General features: G+C 38.6%; 1 protein-coding gene across 1 annotated transcript in view; it reads right to left on the bottom strand.

The window, feature by feature from the left end:
- PIK3C2G (phosphatidylinositol-4-phosphate 3-kinase catalytic subunit type 2 gamma) overlaps positions 1-16,145 on the bottom strand; it is a 209,323-nt gene extending 193,178 nt beyond the window's left edge. The window contains exons 1-4 of the mRNA XM_075160158.1: positions 15,486-16,145; positions 9,430-9,512; positions 5,754-5,911; positions 2,246-2,357 (exon numbers count right to left, since the gene is read on the bottom strand). Of these exons, the coding sequence (XP_075016259.1) occupies positions 2,246-2,357; positions 5,754-5,911; positions 9,430-9,512; positions 15,486-16,145 (1,013 nt within the window). The remainder of the gene's footprint in view (positions 1-2,245; positions 2,358-5,753; positions 5,912-9,429; positions 9,513-15,485) is intronic.
- Positions 16,146-19,123: the final 2,978 nt, after the last annotated feature.

Raw genomic sequence — 19,123 nt, 5'->3', positions numbered from 1 at the left:
ATATGCAGCCTTCTGATTTTTTTTTAAATTTGGATATTTGAAATCTGATATTCTACTTGTGAGTCAGATAGGATGTGAGCTCAAGGATATCTTCTTAGGAAGGGAATAACGGATGATGAAATCTTGTGGTGCTGAGTGTAATGGTAATTAACACACAAGTATTTTTTCCCCACCTCATTCAAAGCTAAATGGATTCCAGAAATCATCAAGTCTTTCAGGTGCTTCTGCAGGAGGCAGGGTGAAGTGCTCATTAATACAGTCCAATATAATAGTAAAAGAGAGCTTTTGACAGATCTTCACAATGTTGTCTGGTTCACTAAACCACTCTGCTCTGAGAACAATTCATCATGTCACCATTTTGGCTTCACTTTAGTTTTTTCTGGATTACAATAAAGCAGGAGCAGCAGCGTATTTATTCCCTTTGCTGTCTCATAACTTGGGGACCTGCTACTGGAATTCATCCCTGAATGATTTCCAAATAGTCTTCTGGGGAAGAACTCTGCACAAGTACATCAAATCACTCTGTTAGCAACATCACGAAGAAAGCAATTTGCACTAAAAGATAGCCAAAATATAGGAAAAATTTCACCCTGAGGCAACTCCGCAGGCCATGTTAAGCTACCCAAGGGATCATTATGGTCTGGGGTTTCAAATTTCAGATACAGGACTCTGATGAGAAGGCAGAAGAAAGGGAGCTGAAAGTACGGCACAGTATAGAATTACAAGCTGCCGAGGCCAGAAGTGCAGCTCAGTGCTTTCTGCATGACAGTGAAGGAGCAAAGCAAAAAAGCAGAGAACATTATTGACGTTGTTTCACTGCTAATGAGACGTGCAGAGATTCTGCAAGTGCAGGAATTTAAACAGTCCACTATTGATGTGTTCTTCCCAACAGTGAAAATAAAACTGTTTAGAACATACTGTACACTGTACTGAAACGCACTGAGCTCACCCTCAATACAATGACTCATTATTTCCATTTTCTTTAGCAATTAGTTTGAAATGAGAAGAGAGACTTGAAAATAAAAAAAAGCTCTGGCCTTCTTATGTAATTGACAGATCTATGTATGACCTGATTTTCTGACAGATCTATGTATGACCTGATCTCTGGTTCAAATTACAGAGATTTGAACAAGAGTTGGGAAATGTCGAAGTCTCTGTCTTTGGTTGCGAAGCATAATTCACCATAAACATCTGAACATTTGACCTGTATTTCTGTGTAAGTGTAGAGGTGTCCAAGCTGGCTATAGAGCAAAGCTAATTTACACAGTGTGACATTTGCTCTCACAACTACATTACTTCCATTAATCAAGCTGACTTCCTTTGGGCTAGTTCAGGTAATCTTTACACTATACTGCAAATACGACTGCTTCTAAAAATTTCCCTTTCAATTATAGATGTATACTATTTTATCCAACACTTTTTACGTCTTTAACAGATGAGCTGTGATTCCTGCAGTGCCAGCTTAACATGTTACAACAGAGAACTGCCAGCTTCTCCCCTTCTCCTGAAAGTCACCGTCCCTACAGCACAGCTGACAAGAGCCGGCACTTTAGCAGCTTCAACACAAAATCTGCTCGCTTTTGCTGACAGCTGAATTTAAGCTGCCAGAGGGCAAGAAACAACTAGCTGAGTCCAGTAGTGCTTTCAACCACCACAAGAGTTTACTTGAATGAATGTGAATCAGAGCATTTACTTCCTTACTTGTAGACTACATACATTCAGAAAGACCTGTTTGTATATATAATTTGTTTTTCTTCAACTTGCAGTCACCACCAAAGTGCTGACTTCATTTGCTTTACTACCGTTGCAACTGGATATGAAGAAAAATCACCTGCTATGCAGCCATATAATACCGTTTCTCCTCTCTTTGGTGATTTCCCCCTTTGAGGATATGCATACCCCCTCATGCTTATAAGACTCCTACGAGATACTGGAAGTAGCAGCATCCTTGTATTACGGATGAGAAAGACCAGAAGGACAATGGAGTGAAACAAATTATTCAAGGCTGCACAAAGCTTATATAAAGGAGCCAGGATTTGAACTCTTGCACTAGAGCACACCATCATCTCTGTAGAATATAAGTACTGTGTGTTCTGGGAGTTTCAGAAACTATACATTAAGTGTTTGGAACATAATTCTTTAACTCTCCCTATAGTTCTGTTTACATAGCACGTAAGTAGAGTGCATTAAATGCACAGCTATTACACAATACATACTCAATACCGCCTCTTAATGAGATACTTACTTTTGTAAGAATTCATCAGACCCGCAAACACTTAGAAGGCATTCCTCCTGGAATGGGTATCGATTTGTGCAACGGAGGATCTCTACAATTAAGTCATGAGTAATGCAGCCAGCTGTAAATAAAGATAGCATGAAAAATTAATAGTAGCTTGCTAGAGAATTCCAGGCTAGCTACTTGAGCAAAGAAAATAAGAATTTCTTCGTAATTCCTAACTTCTGCTGCAGACTAGCTCCATCAAGAGGAATTAGATCAAGCCACACCTGATTTTTTTTTTTTTTAATTTTGCTTCAAATACTCTACAACAAGTCACAGAATCTATGTCCATTTAGAGGAAATTAGCAATTTGTTAGGTAGCTGGAATGAAGAGCTGAGCAACTTTCCCAAGCAGAAAGGAAGAGACAAATGGCAATTTTTTTTTTTTTTGCATTTTCCTGATTAATATCTTGGTACATTTCCCACGTGCGAACATGGCCTGATGCAAAAGTTGATTCTGTTGCTGCTCATGACACAAGAAGGCTCCAGGATTTTACTTGCTATTGTTTCTGCTGTGCACGCCTTTTTAGCAATAACCAAGAAGTAAATTAATGCTCATATGCATTTTATATATATATATATAAAAAAATATGTAATATATTGATGTTATTTAATATTACGTGTAATGACATTATAATAGTATATATTATGTATTTTTTATATATATAATATTATATATAATGCATATAAATTAAGAAGTTCTATGTCAGTTCATACAATCTGCTGTTCAGAAATATTCTAACATTTTGAGAATTTTCTCCAGCGCTACTTCAGCTTTTTAAGCCATTTTCTAATCCTGCCAATATACCTCCTCTCTGTCCATTTTATTAGAACTGATCAAAAAATGGAAAAGAATAGCTGCATAATCTGGCAGTCAAACTGCAAACATGTCTGATAAATTTGGTCTTTACAGGCATACAGGGCATACTCCACCAGCACTGATGCTTCAAGTCTGAGATACTTCTCTTTATCAGAAAAAGTATATGGCTCTTTAGTGAAAAGTTTTCATATAATGTACTGAAATGGTTTTACAATACAAAATAACATCTGGACTTCCTCCATAATTCCCAGGCAATCTCACTGTCTGTAACTAATAACAGAAAGGCCAAAGTAGATTTTCCTTTCAATTTTTCATTCACGGTATTTCTTTATTGCTTCAAAATTAGTGTCTGTTAAGAGGTCTTACTACAAGTTTTAAGTAAACTTTTTGATATAAAAAATGGAAACTACCTACAGTTAAATGCAAATCTCCAGAAACTAAACATGTAACCCAGACTTGTGTGTTGACTAATTTACACTGCTCCAGGTTCAGACAACTGGTTCAAACTGAGCCTAACCAACCAGTTTCATTGGGTTTACTGGTGTTCTGAATTACCGAGTCACCCAGAGCCAACTCATACTGGCAAATCTGGTCCAGAGTTGCTATGCTATTATTTTACACCAAACCTAGAAATGCAAAATTGTTTCTGCAACGAAGTTTAAGGGAATGTGATACTGAAAAAAACTTCAGAGGACAGCTAGCCTTTTTTTAGGAGTGGGGGCTGTGACAGAAACAAAGTTGAAATAAAGCACAATTGATTACAATAGATAGCTTGGGTTTTGTTTTGGTCTGGTTTTCCCCAGGGAAAACCAAATGTGTAAATGGATTCAAAAGTTCCTTCTGAAAATTTTCATTTTCTTTGCAAAGTTATTTTTCTTTTGCTCAGAAAGCCACACATTTTCTACCAGTTGTACTAGTTTTAAATGTCTAGCCCTTTGACAACTCACTGTTTTAAGCAACTCCTCATAGCTGGTTTGACATGTAAAATGCAGTGCTTATTTGCTAAATTGATGTACACCAGAAAAAGGAGAATGGTACAGAATCTTGAGTTAAAATTGTAACATGCACTTTTTCAGGTCACTCATGGGAAAAAAAAATCTGAAACTTGCTAGTATCGTTCATTTGCGCTCCATAGATCCATTTTCCTTTCTTTGTTCTGCAAATGTTTTTGCACGACTGAACAATTCTTTATGCTTTTTATGTTAGATGGGGCAAAAAAAGTGTAATCCCTCCCTGCCTCCCCTCTTTGACTGTATGTTATTGTTTACTTAGCCTGTAAGCAAGTTTAGGATAGGGACGGTTTCGTATATCCCCTTCAGTTTTAGCTGGGGCTCCTAAAGCTTTTTTGTAACTAAAGTTATGCAGACCAAAAATCAAACAATCTGTAAGGTAAACAATGCTATATGATAAAATATTTGTCAGTAGTTCAGACTTCTGCATTACAGGGAACCCTTGCCTAGCTGACAGAAGTGCTGGAAATACCACCTTCTGGTCCAAGTGTCCAAAGATCTTCGGCCCTTCATTTCATGGCATCCACAAAATATTGATTCAAGATGATTCAACTTACTACTTTGCCAGGCTTTCCGATAAATGTGTAGATGCTCCCAATGCAAGTAACCAAACTTGTATGAATAAATGTGGAAGTCTTGGCTACTGTACTTATGAAGATATATTTTTTAATATATGTTGACTGACATTCTGTAGAGCTTTGGATTTTCAGCTTTCAACCTGTCAAACAAATACTCAGGCTGTTACAGCCAAATAATTCCTTGACAACTAAAGAAAAGATTCATAAAAAAGTCTATCATTTAATGAAGCAGCACAGGAAGGGAGGGGGAGGGGGTGGGGAAATTTATTTTAAATGTATTTTATTTTTGCTTATGTAGCTTAAGAGGTAAAAATTACCAAAGCTGGAATCAAATATTCTCTCGTTCACTACAGGTACAGGATGCACTGGAGTAGTTGCAGCTTCCCACAGTCACTAGTGACAGAATAATTCAGGTTGGGAAGGATCTCAGTAGGTCCATCTAAGTCCAGCCTCCTTCCCAAAGGAGGGTCAGCAATGAATTCAGATCAGCTTCTTCAAGGTTTTGTCCTGTAAGATCTTAAAAACCTCCAAGGATGGAGACTTCACAACCTCCGTGGGCAAACTGTTCCAATTCTTAATTATTCTCCTTTTGCTTATACCCAGTTGGAATTTCTCCTGTTTCACTTAGGACCGACATGTACTTTCCCTGACCTGTACATAACCTTGGGTGCAGAGGAGTCTTAGCAACTGCAGACTCTTAAGTCTTGGATTCAGAAACAGAGTCAAGGCTGTGAAAATATACAACTATATGGGGATTACCCCTACACTTCAAATTAGGCACAAGCTTAAATTCCTTCTGAATCAAAGTCTGAATGTTGGTCCATTTTGAGACTGCCAGAATTGGTCCCAATTGTGACTACAGAAAGAGGAGATCTACACATTAGCAAAGTTTAACATTTAATGTGATTTTAATTTTACAGCAAATATGCTGAACATGTTTGACAAAGTATGCACTCAAGACCCACATAAGCCTTGCTTTCCAAGTATCTTTCCAGATAACAAATGCATTTTGTTATCATCTCCATGGAACTGAATTGTGGGAGGATATGGACACCTCAGTCACTTACCACGTTGCGTAAGAAGCAGAGGATATGGTGAAGAATCTGTCCAAACACTGATTCTGAGCTTTGATTCACCAAGGATATGGTCTGGGAACCTTGTTGCAACACTCCAGATTTTCCCGGTGTTTGTCTTCAAGTCAAAAGCAGGATAGGCATTTCTTATTCTGAAAAGAATATGTGATGAAATTATGTCTAAATAGGTATGCATTTCAGCTCTCTTATAAGAACAAAACAAAAATTCTACAAGATACCTATAATAACAATATACAGACAGCTGCTAGGAATAAAGTTTTGTGCAAACAGAGGGGAAAATGGTAGCAACCCAAACTTTATTTTCATGCATTAGTGAGATAACTACATATCAGATAGTGTACATATAACTACATCTTTTACTTAATAGGAAAACCATCAGTAAAATTGTCACAAACTTCACAGAATCACTGCTGAGCTTGAACTCAGTGAAGCCAAAAGGAGTTTAGACACACGCTTCGGTGTACACTGAGCACAGTAGAAATGAGGGTGCTCAAATATGTGCTTAAATAACAGAGTTTTAACATAAAACTCACCAAGAGCACGTGCATAGACAACTGCAACTAAGACAGCTGGTCAAAATGAATACAGGAATATGCTTTCTATGCAAAATCTTAAGAAGTCCCTATTTTCACAGTGCTCTAAAATCCAAACTGAAATCCTCATTACTAAAACCCTGGGTATTTATGTAAATGTCTGTAGAGAGCAATAACTGTTACAGTCATTGAGTCTCTCTGATATACCATTACCTATAAAATATATTGCCCCTCCTCCTTCCAATTACCAAAGACTTGCAGAAACTAATTCCTCCTGAGGTACCATTTCCTAATGAACACTGGTCACAGGTATTATGTCTGTCAGCTGAGATTAAACTTGCTTTTTAAGCAAATACACTTTGCAGCTGCAGGTAAAGGCACATATTGTACCAGATGAAGCTTTAAATTTCACTAATTGGCCTGAATATTTTAGTAGCTAAACTCAGACATCCTGTACTAAGCATACTGCATTCTTTTTTGTTTGTTAGTTCAAGAAGCATTTTGTAGCTTCTGAGTTGGCAGCACTTTATATTGTCTCTGATTACAGTGTATTTTGAGCCATAGTTCTCTCACAGAAAGTTCTTCATTACTATGTTACCTCCTGCCTCAGGGCTACTGCCCACGTCTCTTAAACAATGGTATGAACTACTACTTTATGCCATGTATTTCTATAGCATAAGAAGGAAAAAACAGCCCAGGCTTCCAAAATTAATAATCCAATGAAGCAGCCCGTTTCTTATAATGAAAAGCCAGGGGGCATGTTGTTTCACTGGGGTAGGAGAAAATGAGGCTTGACAATACCTCCAGTACGAGATAGATTTATACTCACAGTAAAAAATCATTATACTACAGAGGCTGCTTTGGTGACCTATGTAGTTGTCAGGCTATTTTCTTTGCGAGCAAGGTACACGTAAAGCCTTCCCCTATCACCAAATTCACTCTTGTAACCTGTTTCTGTAAGAAGGCCAAGGACTGAATAAGACTGGAAACTTCACTACGCTTTCTCCAGCATCAAATTAATGGGCTGTGTACACACACGGGGCATGAATCACCTCCTCAACTTACCGGCAGTCATTTCAAACCTAAGCAAACCTCATCTCCTTCCCTACCTCCACACTATCCATATTTTAGGTTAATGTGGGGACAGAAATTTGCTTTTTGTGCTTTTCAGATAAAAACACATTCAGTTCCTGAAAGTGTTGCTCATTTATGGCCATCTATTGTTTTCAAGTGATTAAAGGGCTTCTGGCCTGAGCAAGTGGGCAAAACACGGCGATTGCAAAATTTTGAAAGGTTAGGTCTTCCAAGGCATAACTGAAGAACTGCACGAGTATTAAATGAAGAAAATCTTGTGCTACTTGCTGTCTGTGCTGCAACAACTCAGCATATGCAGAAAGTATTAACATTTATAGGGATTTGCTATCTCATGGCATTTCATAATGCTATGCGTTTCTCTGTGGTGCAGAGCACATCTCCACTAGGAAGTGGAGATACTCTGCCTTTTGCAGCATTGAATCTTGCAACTATCAGCTTGGCAACTTCTGGTATCAAACTTGCTTTAGGATGTATTCTGAAGCCACCCATGGATGAACATTCACCTATAGCTATGTCCATAATTGTAGAAGTAACCTGATAACGGGATTTTGAAAACTGCTTTACAGTTGTGTGCAATGAAATGTTTCAATTATAGATTGCTACCTCTACAAATATTACCTAGAGAAAAACATGATGGGTTTTTATTTGAGCTACATGCTGGAGGTGCACGTCTGCATAACACAGAGTTTGAATTATACATCTTGCCTCTGATGTATAAAACTGCCAGTTACTGAGATTCTTTGGGGACTGGAAGGATGCTCATTTGGCAAGACTGAATATGTTAGTTATTTGCAAATTTATGACATTCTTTGGTCTTTTGTTTGCTGTGACGTTTTGTCCTAAGAATGCTTTCCTATTTATTTGATAGAAGAAAAGCAAAGGCTGTTCTTATTTTCTTTTTAAGAGTATTTGCTAGTGATGCACACTAGACAAGTTACTGCAAAACAGGAATGGCTTAATTCTATTAATTTTTTTAGCCATGTAAGTAAACTCATTTATTCACAAAAAAAATCAATAGAAAGCTTTTCCTATAATTAGAGTGCAAAGTTAAATGTAGAAAGTTTGGACATTAAAGAAATCTGAATATCTGAGAAAAGACTGTCATGTGGAATGTGCCTTCATGCATCTGATATTAGTAGAATTGAGTTGGGGTTCAGACTGATGAACTGTGGAAAAAAAGAAAACTGAGACGCATGTGAATGAGTATGTTTTGAAGCTGACCATCCACCCCGAATTAATATATAATATATTCATTGTTAATTTCAGGGCAACATCAAACTGGATTCTTTTTTTTTTCTTTTAAGAGAAGCAGGTTTGGCCAACCTTCAACACAGTCAATTCATTAAAGTCTAATTAAAAAAAAAAGCAGCATTCCATTTTCCAACTACTTTTCTGGGGGAAAAAGCATGCATTTGTGCTAACAACTTGATAGTGTGATCAGTGAATATCTACAAAGGAAAATGAATCTGCACAGATAGTCTAAAAACTTGTATTTCTTAGTGCTCTTGGATTTCAACACGATTTCTTTTTCTGAAGAAGATTAAGAAAGTAAAAAACGTTCTATCCTATTAAGCCACACTATTAACTGTAATGGCAAACAATAATTAAAGGAGGTTTTGTCGCTTGTTAAGTCTCACTTTTCATCATGACAGTATGCAGTAATTCTGTTCTCAGTCAGTCAGTTCCTCCAATTCTTTTTTCCTGCTTCGAGCTACACAGACACTAATATTGTCCAAGACAATGCCAGAAAAAGGATCTTAAGTTTCACACACTGTAAATCATCAACACTGAAGAGTTAAATGTACTTATCACTGACAAAGGGGACAGCTAAGGGAGAAAATATTTTTGGAATTAGCATTCCTTTGTGGATTTTAATCTTTAAACCAAAATTAGGAGCATTTCCATATTTAAGTAGATACTGGAATTATGGCACTGTTCAGGAATGCAGGGATAACCAATCCAATTAATATAAATAAGTGAAATGTCATAGTTGGCTGAATAAAGTTTTTTTCATTACTTACTTTGCCACTGCATTGCAAAAAGCAACGGTGTTTTCATTACTTCCTTGATTTGCTTCAAGCAGCTGGATAGACCAACCTGTAGCCTAAAAATACCAAAATGACACCAGAAGAAACAGCTCAGTTATTTAGATAACAGAAGCAGAAGGAACATAAGGATAACCTTGCATTTGGTTCCAAGAGAACTAATTTTCGTACCTTATCATCCCTCCCCTGACTTGATGGAGCTCCAAATAAGCAGAAATAACCCCACTTTGACTGCACTCTAAATGCTTTCAGAGAAAAAACACAAAGTCACAAAGCATCAGCTACCCCGAGTTTAACAATTTTTTTTTTCCCCGCCGTGCAGAATATAAGGAATTCCAGACAAAGCTTTCAAAATTCACTAGTGTCAGAGCACAGATAACTCTAAACGCAGAAGATGTATGCTTAGTTTACCAAAGAGAGAGGGGACAAAATTAAGCTTATGCTGCAGTGAATTTTAATCCTTATTTTCTCTCTTTCTGCCCTGGAAGGAAGCTCAGGATCCCTTCAAACTCCGTAAACCGGTCAGGTAAGTCCCTAAGACAGGTAACAGGAAGCCAGTGTATTCTGCTGAACGTGAAAAATCCCCAGATACTTTCTCTAAACTTGGAGAGCACAGGTCTGAGCCACTGTTTAGGGTCAAAGCACCCCCTTGTCTGTTTGCCATAGTACCCTTCAGTCAGAACATTACCTCCAGGGAAGAGCTTAATACTATTATATCTGCAAGCCCATTCTGCTGTTGTATATAGAGACGTGTACAAAGCTCAGCTGAGACACCAACTTTTAAACCCCTTCAGAAAGAGAAGCAGCTAATGACATGTGACAGAAGAGGAAGCTGAGATACGGCGAAAGGTGTATTTTATCATTTTAATAATAATTTACATACCAGTATGTAAATTTATAAAAAATAATAATGAATAATAAACCAAATTTAAGATTTTTTTTTTTTTCTGGACAAGGAAGTACAATATGCATGAAAAGATGCAGGCTGGGAAATTTTAGTTACAGTTTAAAAGATGGGATGAGCATAAAAGATGAAAGATCTGTTGGGAGCTGGCTAGTGGGGAGATCACAATGGCAGAACTGAAAGCTCAGATGTTACAAACATTTTATAGATACCATCAGTCTTGGGTCTCATTGTATGTAGTATTTTCATTAACCAAAATAACACAAGCATTAGGACAGTGCTTATGAAATTTAAAGATAATAAGGGGGTATCACCAATAGAGGGAAAAATAGAAATGTCTGGTAGGAAAAACAATGGATAACCCTGAGGGTTGAAATAAAAGAGTGAAATTAAATGTAGCAATACAAATTAGTAGTCCATCACCCCCTGATTCTAAAGACTGCTGACAAAGCTCCTTCAAAAGTCTCTGAAAACATAGCACCTCCACTGGTTCATTTTTTTCCACCTTGGTTAGACACCTACCTTACAATTTACCTCACCAGATAGTAATAAGAACTTCTGGTGGAGGTTCACTGTTTAGAAATTATGAATGATTTGGTAACACTAATGGCGTCCCAAAATTATGTAGTCATAAAAAAACCCACAACACAAACAAAAAACCACCACCAACAAAAACCATTCCTGATCATACTTACTTCAGGGTAGACAGTTTTACAGAAAGGTATATTGACAAAGCTCTAGGAAGTTTGCATCTAGGATGTTGTGTACCCCTACGTTCCAGATGGGGGAATTCAAGCCAGAACAAGCTCAGAGAGACATTGCTGTGTTTGCGGGTGAGCTCTACAGCCAGGAGCAGGAGCACAGCTCGCAGAGCACAGCAGGCAGGTAAAGCTACAGCAGTTGTTGCAGCAGGGGTGCAGAGGGAGCCCAGAACCTGCACTGAAGGCTATGCAGTGGTGGGGGTGACATGCCACATGGCACAATCTTCATCATGGGGTACAGAAACTGGCCCCGTGGACACTAAAGACTTTGACCCGCACAGAGCTCCAGAGGAAGGATGTTGCAGCCCAGGTCTCTGGCTGCAGGGCTTGTCTGGTGCCTCTCCCTGGGGCTGGGGACGGCAGTGGCCTCGCTGGTGGGAGCTGTGCTCTGGCTGCAGTGTCAAGCTGCTGGTGAAGGAGCTGCAGGAGGAGGTGAGCAGCCAGAAAGAGGAACAGGAGATTGACAGGGACTCTACAGAGCTAAGGACCACCCGAGCCCTGTGCTGCAAAGGAGGGACAACTTAAGACTACCCTACAGGAGGAGTGGATGGAGATTCCCACAGGAGGGAAGGCTGGAAACCTGCTGCTTCCCGCAACACAAAAAGTTCCTTTTCCACCTGCAGTTCTGTCATAACAGAGCAGGTACAATGCCCTAGAAAAAGTGCATGGAAAAAGAGAAATAGTGGATAAATGAAAAGCTGAGAAAACTAGGCCACAGGTAAGAAAAGGTAAGGCTGGGACACGGCATTGAATGGGACTGAAAATATTAAAAAAGCAAAACTGCATTTGGGAACTGAGGAAGGAGGAACAGAGAGGAATTAAGCAAGGAGAAGGCCAAGACTGCGAAAGGATGATTGGCCATGAGAACAGGGGTATAGATCCTCAAGTTCATGGCTTGAAGAAGAATGTGATTAAATAATGACTAAGGGATGGCAAAAAGGAGCCTAACAGACAAAGCTGGAATCCGAACCCTCTCCTGCAGGAGACAGAAGTAACACAGGAGCCCTCTGCCTCTCTGCACCTTTACTGGCAGTATTTCTGAGTGAATCCTAATGGCAAACATACATCCTGTGTAGACTAGCAATAGAGGGAATTAGTCTACACAGAAGGAATTAATATACCATTGCTAACTAACTCAAATTAGTTCTGGTGGCAGAGGTGTATGTATTAAATATATAGTTCAAACTCCATTGGTGAATCATGTGGATGAGAGATTTAGTTTTGTCGTTTCTCTTTTCAGGTGTCCAGAAACTTTAATTCCTTCCCACTGCATATAAAGGAAAGCTATTAATTACACGATCACAATTATTTTTCTATAGGACTCCAGTCTCCACTCATTGCAAATATCTGAAAGTGTGCAGTGAATGAGACAGAGAATTGCGTATGGAGAGAACTGATGACAGCAGGGATAAAGTAACAGAGTGCATCCCTGGATGACTTGTATCTATCTTTTCCCATCCACAGATTTCTCACATTATGCTAATCAAGTCCCCTGAACCGTTCTTCCCAAAAATGAACACTGATTGTGTATTTGTCATTTCTAGAGCACCCAAACTGAAATCATGAAGTTTGGTCTGATGATTGCACTTGGATGAAGAAGCGAGTCTTGCTAGTTATTCTGAAAACATTAGATCCTAAATATCATAGATGGAGCAGCCATATCTGTTGGATACTTTTTAGGTTGTATTTCAGTTTTCTTTCTAATACGGAGAAAATAAAATCTCTTTTCACAGGGATGTTACGTAGACTGTTTAGTATTTTTGAACATCTGACTTGGTGATGACCAGGCCAGAGAAAATTAACTTTTCCTTTATTACACTGGACATATTTTGATTAGCACACATTAAATAAAGCCTAGGGCCATACAACTGCATCCAAGAGCTAAGGATCAGAATGACAGTATGATTTCAGCAATGTGAATATTTCATCTTGCATATCTATGACCTATCTCAACGCTGATCTCCATGTTTCAGCATCCTTTCCATTTGACTCTGTCTGCAGTGCTCATTCTCATGTCCTACTACTCAAATGCATCATTTACTCATCCTGGACCTCACCAATCCAATCTGTGCTCGTTCTCTTTCTTTTGCTGTGGTGCTCCACTTTTCCAACCGTTCTGACAGTCTTACTCGGCGCCAGCCCTGTCACCCCGCAGCCCTTCTTATCTTTTCCAAAGCTGCCTGCCCAGTAGCAATGAGTTACTCCCTTCACAGGCTTTTTTTACCCTTCCCTTTCTCAGCTTTCTCTCATTCTTCTTTTCCCTTTCTTACCATCTCAAGGTTCAATTGCCAGCCCCTTGCCTTGGCTCTCTTTCTATCCTGACATGGCTGTTTCTCCCTGAAGGAATTCCTGTGACCACAATGATTTTTCTGCCACAAATCAATTCTCTCTTCTCTCCCATTTCTTCCTCTTCTAACGAAACAGCTCAAATACTTTCCTGACTTAATCAAATCCTCCCACACATTTGATTGTAGTTGCCCTTGACTCACTCATCTCTTCTCTCCCCTATAATTCTCTCCTCCTCCGTCACAGAAGCGTTTGTGCCTGTTCTTATATGCCTGCTTCCCCTAGCACCTCTTCTTCCCATAACACAATTTAATCTCCTCCTGCTCATTTGTATCCCACTATTTTCTACTTTTCTCATGAGAAGGCTTGTTTTTTTCATCATGATGTCAGCATGCTTTAGTTTTCCTATCATAAGTAAAAAGCAACAACAACCTTTTGTCTCTCCACCTATTCATCCCCTCCTCTTTTGTATTCATCACTGCACTTCCAAAATGTGGTGCCCAGGATTATTCTTAAGAGTTCCTGTCCTCAGATGTCCCCCCTCGCCTCCCCATCTGTCTGGGTCTGCATATGTTTACTTCTATAGTTCTCCCTATTCACAGACATAGCAACAAGTCAATCAAGTGTCTCTTCCCCTTTGCTTTATGATACTGTGATCACCGGGAGTTAAAAGCAGAAGGTGAATCTAAACTGTCTTTTAATATTCACGGTGTAGAGGTATCCTGTAGGCTATTTCAGGATTCCTATAATGATTCAGAATGCTAACAAGGACTAGAGGAAAGGGAGAACTTATCATTTTCTTTTTCCTTCTCTATGTCAGGATTTTGAAAGAAGGAAAATGGGAGAGATATAACATCAGAGAGAGTCATGGGAGTCCTGTAAGACATCATTATTAAAAACAGCAAAGCCATGAATGGAGCTATGAACATCTGATGGAAGGAGGGAAAAAAGGTAAAGTACTTGCTTCAAAAAGACAGCAAAAGATAGTGTATGTCATAGGATCCAGCTTCCACAGTTATAGTAAATATGTTTATTTTTAGAAAATAATTATATATGCACACATAAGTGCATGCTGAATATGGTGAAGGCGGGACATGGTATGTCTCACCTCTCAGGATCAGGATACGCCAGCCAAACTAGACACAGAGACAACAGTCTGGCTCAACAGAAAAACAGATTCAGTATAATGTATTGTTATTTTGAATCTCAGGTTTTATATCAGACTATACAGCTTTGTTATCTCTTTCAAACATATCTTACTCCACATTTCTGTACTTATCCCTCTGTGGTAGTTTTATGGTTCGATGAGCCATAAAATGAGCCTACTGCAGCATTCTAGACCACAATCTAGATTCTTTTCTGGTGCAGAATGGCAAGTTTCCAATAGAGTTAATGGAAATACTTCATTTTAGACTAGGTGAGGAACTGGCCCTATTACTTTAAAATGAAGACTTTTTTAATAGGTAGATTGCAGAAATGTGTTGACTTTTTAAGTAGAAGTTGGTTAAAACATGAAACAGGTAGGACACAGATTCTGCCAGTATAAAATCCTCATTAACTAGCCAGAGTAGGCACCTTCCCTTCAGGAGTAATGTTTTATGGTCTGCTGAGTTCTCTTCTGATATTAGAATCAAAGGAAGAAGATGCCCGGAGGTGTTCATACTGTATAAAAACTCTTAACTAATCATGTACTGTTTGTTTGAGGGCATCCTCCTTCTAAAGATACAAAAATACTGTGGGAAATTCTGACTGCCAAGAAATCAAGTTACACAATTATTGGAAAATACACCTGACACTTCCCTGCATCTCTATCTTTGGAAGTAGTAAAGACCAAATAAGAAGCGAATAAGAAGTCTCACAGTTGCTTTTGGCCAGCTGAATCGTAAGACATATGACAAAAAATCTCTGCAGGAGCAAAAGCTTCTGCTTCCCCCAAGGCATAAATGTTTTGTTTTTCATCACGTCTTTAAATCAAATGCTTCTAATCCATGTTGCATCAGTGTGAGTGAATACACAAAGTGCAAGGATGCAAGCAAGAATAAAGAGCTTTAAGCACTGTTAATATGAGAAAATTTAAATACCTCTCTGTCATGCCCAGAGCTGCTGGGACAGGTAGGTCCTACGCCGAAACTTCTGGAAGTGTCGGTTAAACAAGCTTTCCCATTTCCACTTTCATCTCTCGCTTCTTGTCCAAATGGATAGTTGTCTAAGAAAACGGGACATTGAGTGTCTACATTGTCAAAGCCTATCTGAAAACTCAGACTTCTGTTGCCTCTTTCCACATTTGAATCAAACACATTTGTGACTGGAGTTATACTGTGCCCTCCATAGATTTCTCTCTCTCGACTGTAGGGGTAGGGATCCACCAGAGGGAAGTTTCTGTAATCAGATAGTAAAGAAGATCTGAAGCCAACCGTTGGTGACGCTGTGCCTTGTTGCCAGTGAGCGACAGGATTTCCAGGGTAAAGTTCACCATAAGCAACTAGAGGCTGACCACAAAACTGCTGGTCAGGCACGTTCAGACCAAAGACGTCTGATGGGAAAAAATTTTCTTCATGATGATGTGAATGTGATGAACCATAAAAAACAAATTGATTGTTGACTTCATCAACTATTTGATCAAATCCTAGACGAACCTCTCCAGCAGAACCAGAATGGTACATTGGGTAAGATGCTTGGTCCCCAGTCTGTCCTTCACGAAATTCATTGTGTGAGAAAGGCACCATCCCATAGTAGGCCATCGCTGATTCTTCTCTTCGGTCTTATCAATCCTCAGGGAAGTTTTACAATAGTTCCAAGGTCAAGAGAGTAATGTTCAGAACTGGAGCTACATACCCACTGAAACCAAGCACAGAATAAAAGTTAAATCCAAAAATATCCAGTGTAATGAAAGCAGTACACTTCTTTGGTCTTTTTTTTTGCTTTAGAGCTTTCTCCACACGGTGGAAATATTTTCTTAATCTGAAGCTTGAATATTCTTTTGCCTGATCCTTATTTCCAGACATATTTTTTATTATTATTATTAAATTATTATTGTTATTACCCTGGACTCCTAAATAATAGCAACAGGATGCCTGAAATAACTGATCTAAATATTAAAATACTAATTCTGACAAATATTAAAGAAAATCTCCATATTATTTCCATTATTTTACATTTGTACAGCACACAATGCAGGAATCTAAAACAAGCAGGTAGGAAAGCTTCGTACTAATGGTCGTTTTAACAGCAGTTTCATTCACATCTTCCTCTTGTTTTGTGGCTCAAATTTCTTCATATTCTACCAGTTTTTATCCTAGGGTAATCAGGTGAAGAAAAGTTAAGTCAAGGAACATAGAAGACATGGATCTCCAACTAATATTCAAAACACTACACCCCAAAAGCTTGGATATGGCATATATATAAAGGAAAACAAATATAAATAAATAAATTTCAGTCTTTTTTGTTTCTTTGTTTTTCAAAACAGGTATACCTTCAAAGCCTGAGGTTGCATGTTTTTCAGGCAAGGGCATGAACATCTGCAGAAGCTCACCATCATTCATGCTGTTACTGCCAAACTTCCTGATATGATTTTAGCATGTGCCTACTCCTATGGTTCAGATGGGCAGAATGTACTGGAGACTGCTGTCAGTAGGCATGAGGGTATCGTTTTTGGGAAGAGCGCTTAGTTCTAAAACCAAAATCTATTCTGGGCCACTTGCCCTCAAGGCCTTGGCCTGTTTCATTTACTCATACAGACGTAGCCTAAAAACACAAAAGACACGGAACAGCAATACCACATAAAGTACACAATTGTGCTGGGTACTTTATCACATAAAAGAAATAGAAACATCTGATTTAATAATCTAATAAAAAATGTATTTCCTAGCAGGAAAAAACAAGCTACTGAGATGAAAATTGTGCTCAGAAATTGCTAAAGCTTAGCTCCACAAATAGCTTTTCCAATATGTCCCTAAGATCTATACTGTATTAGCTTAGATAATAGCCCCTTGCAATGAAAATCTATATTACAACAGAAGGTATTCATCCCAACTTTATTTATTTTTGTTTTATTTGAAGTCAAACTCTAGGTGACATAGGCTCCTGTCACCCACAGTGAGGAATGAGAAGAGAAATGAAAAGTTAAATAGGTTGAAATGAAATCTCCAAGTTAGAGGCTGAACTACTCTTTCAAGCACTCAACTTAGTGATTCCATGTGTTGTGTGCTTTGGTTTGCTTTAACTGTGCTGAAAAAAAAAAGCATTTATGAAGTTACACTAAGCCAGATGACCAAAACGATGCATACCACTTTGAATGGTGATCTAAGCATGAACTTCAATTACAATCTCTGCACCTTTTTCTCAGAGTGAATCCTTAAGTTCACTATGTTTTTAGATTAAGGTGACACCCTTTTTTTGCAGAAAAAACTAATAAGCATAGCAATAAGAATTTTTTTAATTAAATTGTCCTCATTTACAACTTCCTCTGTTTCTCATTTCTACAGCAGGTGAATAAAAGAAAGAAAACAAGAAAGAAAAGGATATATCCATTAAATCAGGAAAGATAACTTTTTTCCCCCCTTTCTTAAAAATTGGAATGTTTCAGGAAAAGTAAAAGACAAAAGAATGATGTCTCCCTCCAGACCCACCTTCCTTAATAAATTATGGCTACCTGGAAGGCTATAATAGAGGCACAGAAAATACAATACCTTTTACACCCTTTCAACAGTTTCCAAAATGTTTTCTTTACATTTCACACAAATTCTGTTTATAATAATACATGAATGTCTAAAAGCTAACCCTGCTTATTCACCACTAAGGCTTTTTTAACATCCCATATTTCTCCGACAGACAAATACACACAGAGCGCGCCTACCTCCATCTATCTGTATATGAATGCTTATCTCCTGCACTCTCCATACTGTTCAGGAGAAGTATTGCTTTCCTAGCGGTCTTTAAAAGCAGGCAGTTTAACTATAGTGCCAAAGGCTGGTCTGTGCATTCTGCTCCCCTGTTCTCCGCAGTGGGCTGGGAAGTCCACATGAGTAACGAGAAGGCCGCACGATGTAGTGGGCTCCCTCTCCCAGTCCAGACCACGGCAGAGGGAGAGCCTGGCAGGGAGCAGAAACTCGTACAGCACTGGAGCACCGTGCCTCTTTTATATAGACTTGCATTTAAAACTAACTGTTTAGACTGGAGACTCTGCATGTCATGCTGTTAATCTTAGTGGTTTAAGTCTTACCTGCTAGTTCGGTTAGTAGGACTAGGCTCTGTATTTGAGCCAACTCCTGATCCTTTTCAAAACAGCATACAAAGTTCAGGAAAGGATTTGGCTCTTTGCCAGCCACGATTACTCCGTTTGAATTGCGCAAAGTGCATTGATAACACTGAATTTTCAAAAATCTCTAAGGAGACAAAATTTATAATGCACTTTTTAAAAAAAAGTTTAAGATTTTCGGTTAATTTTCTTTGCCTTGTGGTTTCTGAATTCACATTTTGGAGGGTTTGGCTTTTTTCCTCCTACAGCTATGAAGCCCTCCTTTTCCTTTTAAATGACAGACGTGTTTTCACATAATCATGTGGTTCTGGGATCAGGGGTTTTAAGGGAGAATCCCAACAAATACTGCAAAATATTCACTACAAATCAAGAGATTTGACAGCATCACACAATGCTCACAACATTGTACTTATGTCCAAGCACACGAAAATACTTTCTTTACTTCAGCATGCACATGCATTC

The sequence above is a fragment of the Calonectris borealis genome, chromosome 1 (genome assembly GCF_964195595.1).
Source record: "Calonectris borealis chromosome 1, bCalBor7.hap1.2, whole genome shotgun sequence".
Classification (NCBI taxonomy): domain Eukaryota; kingdom Metazoa; phylum Chordata; class Aves; order Procellariiformes; family Procellariidae; genus Calonectris; species Calonectris borealis.
Note: the sequence above shows the minus strand (reverse complement) of the source record. Positions and strands in the feature narration are given on the sequence as shown.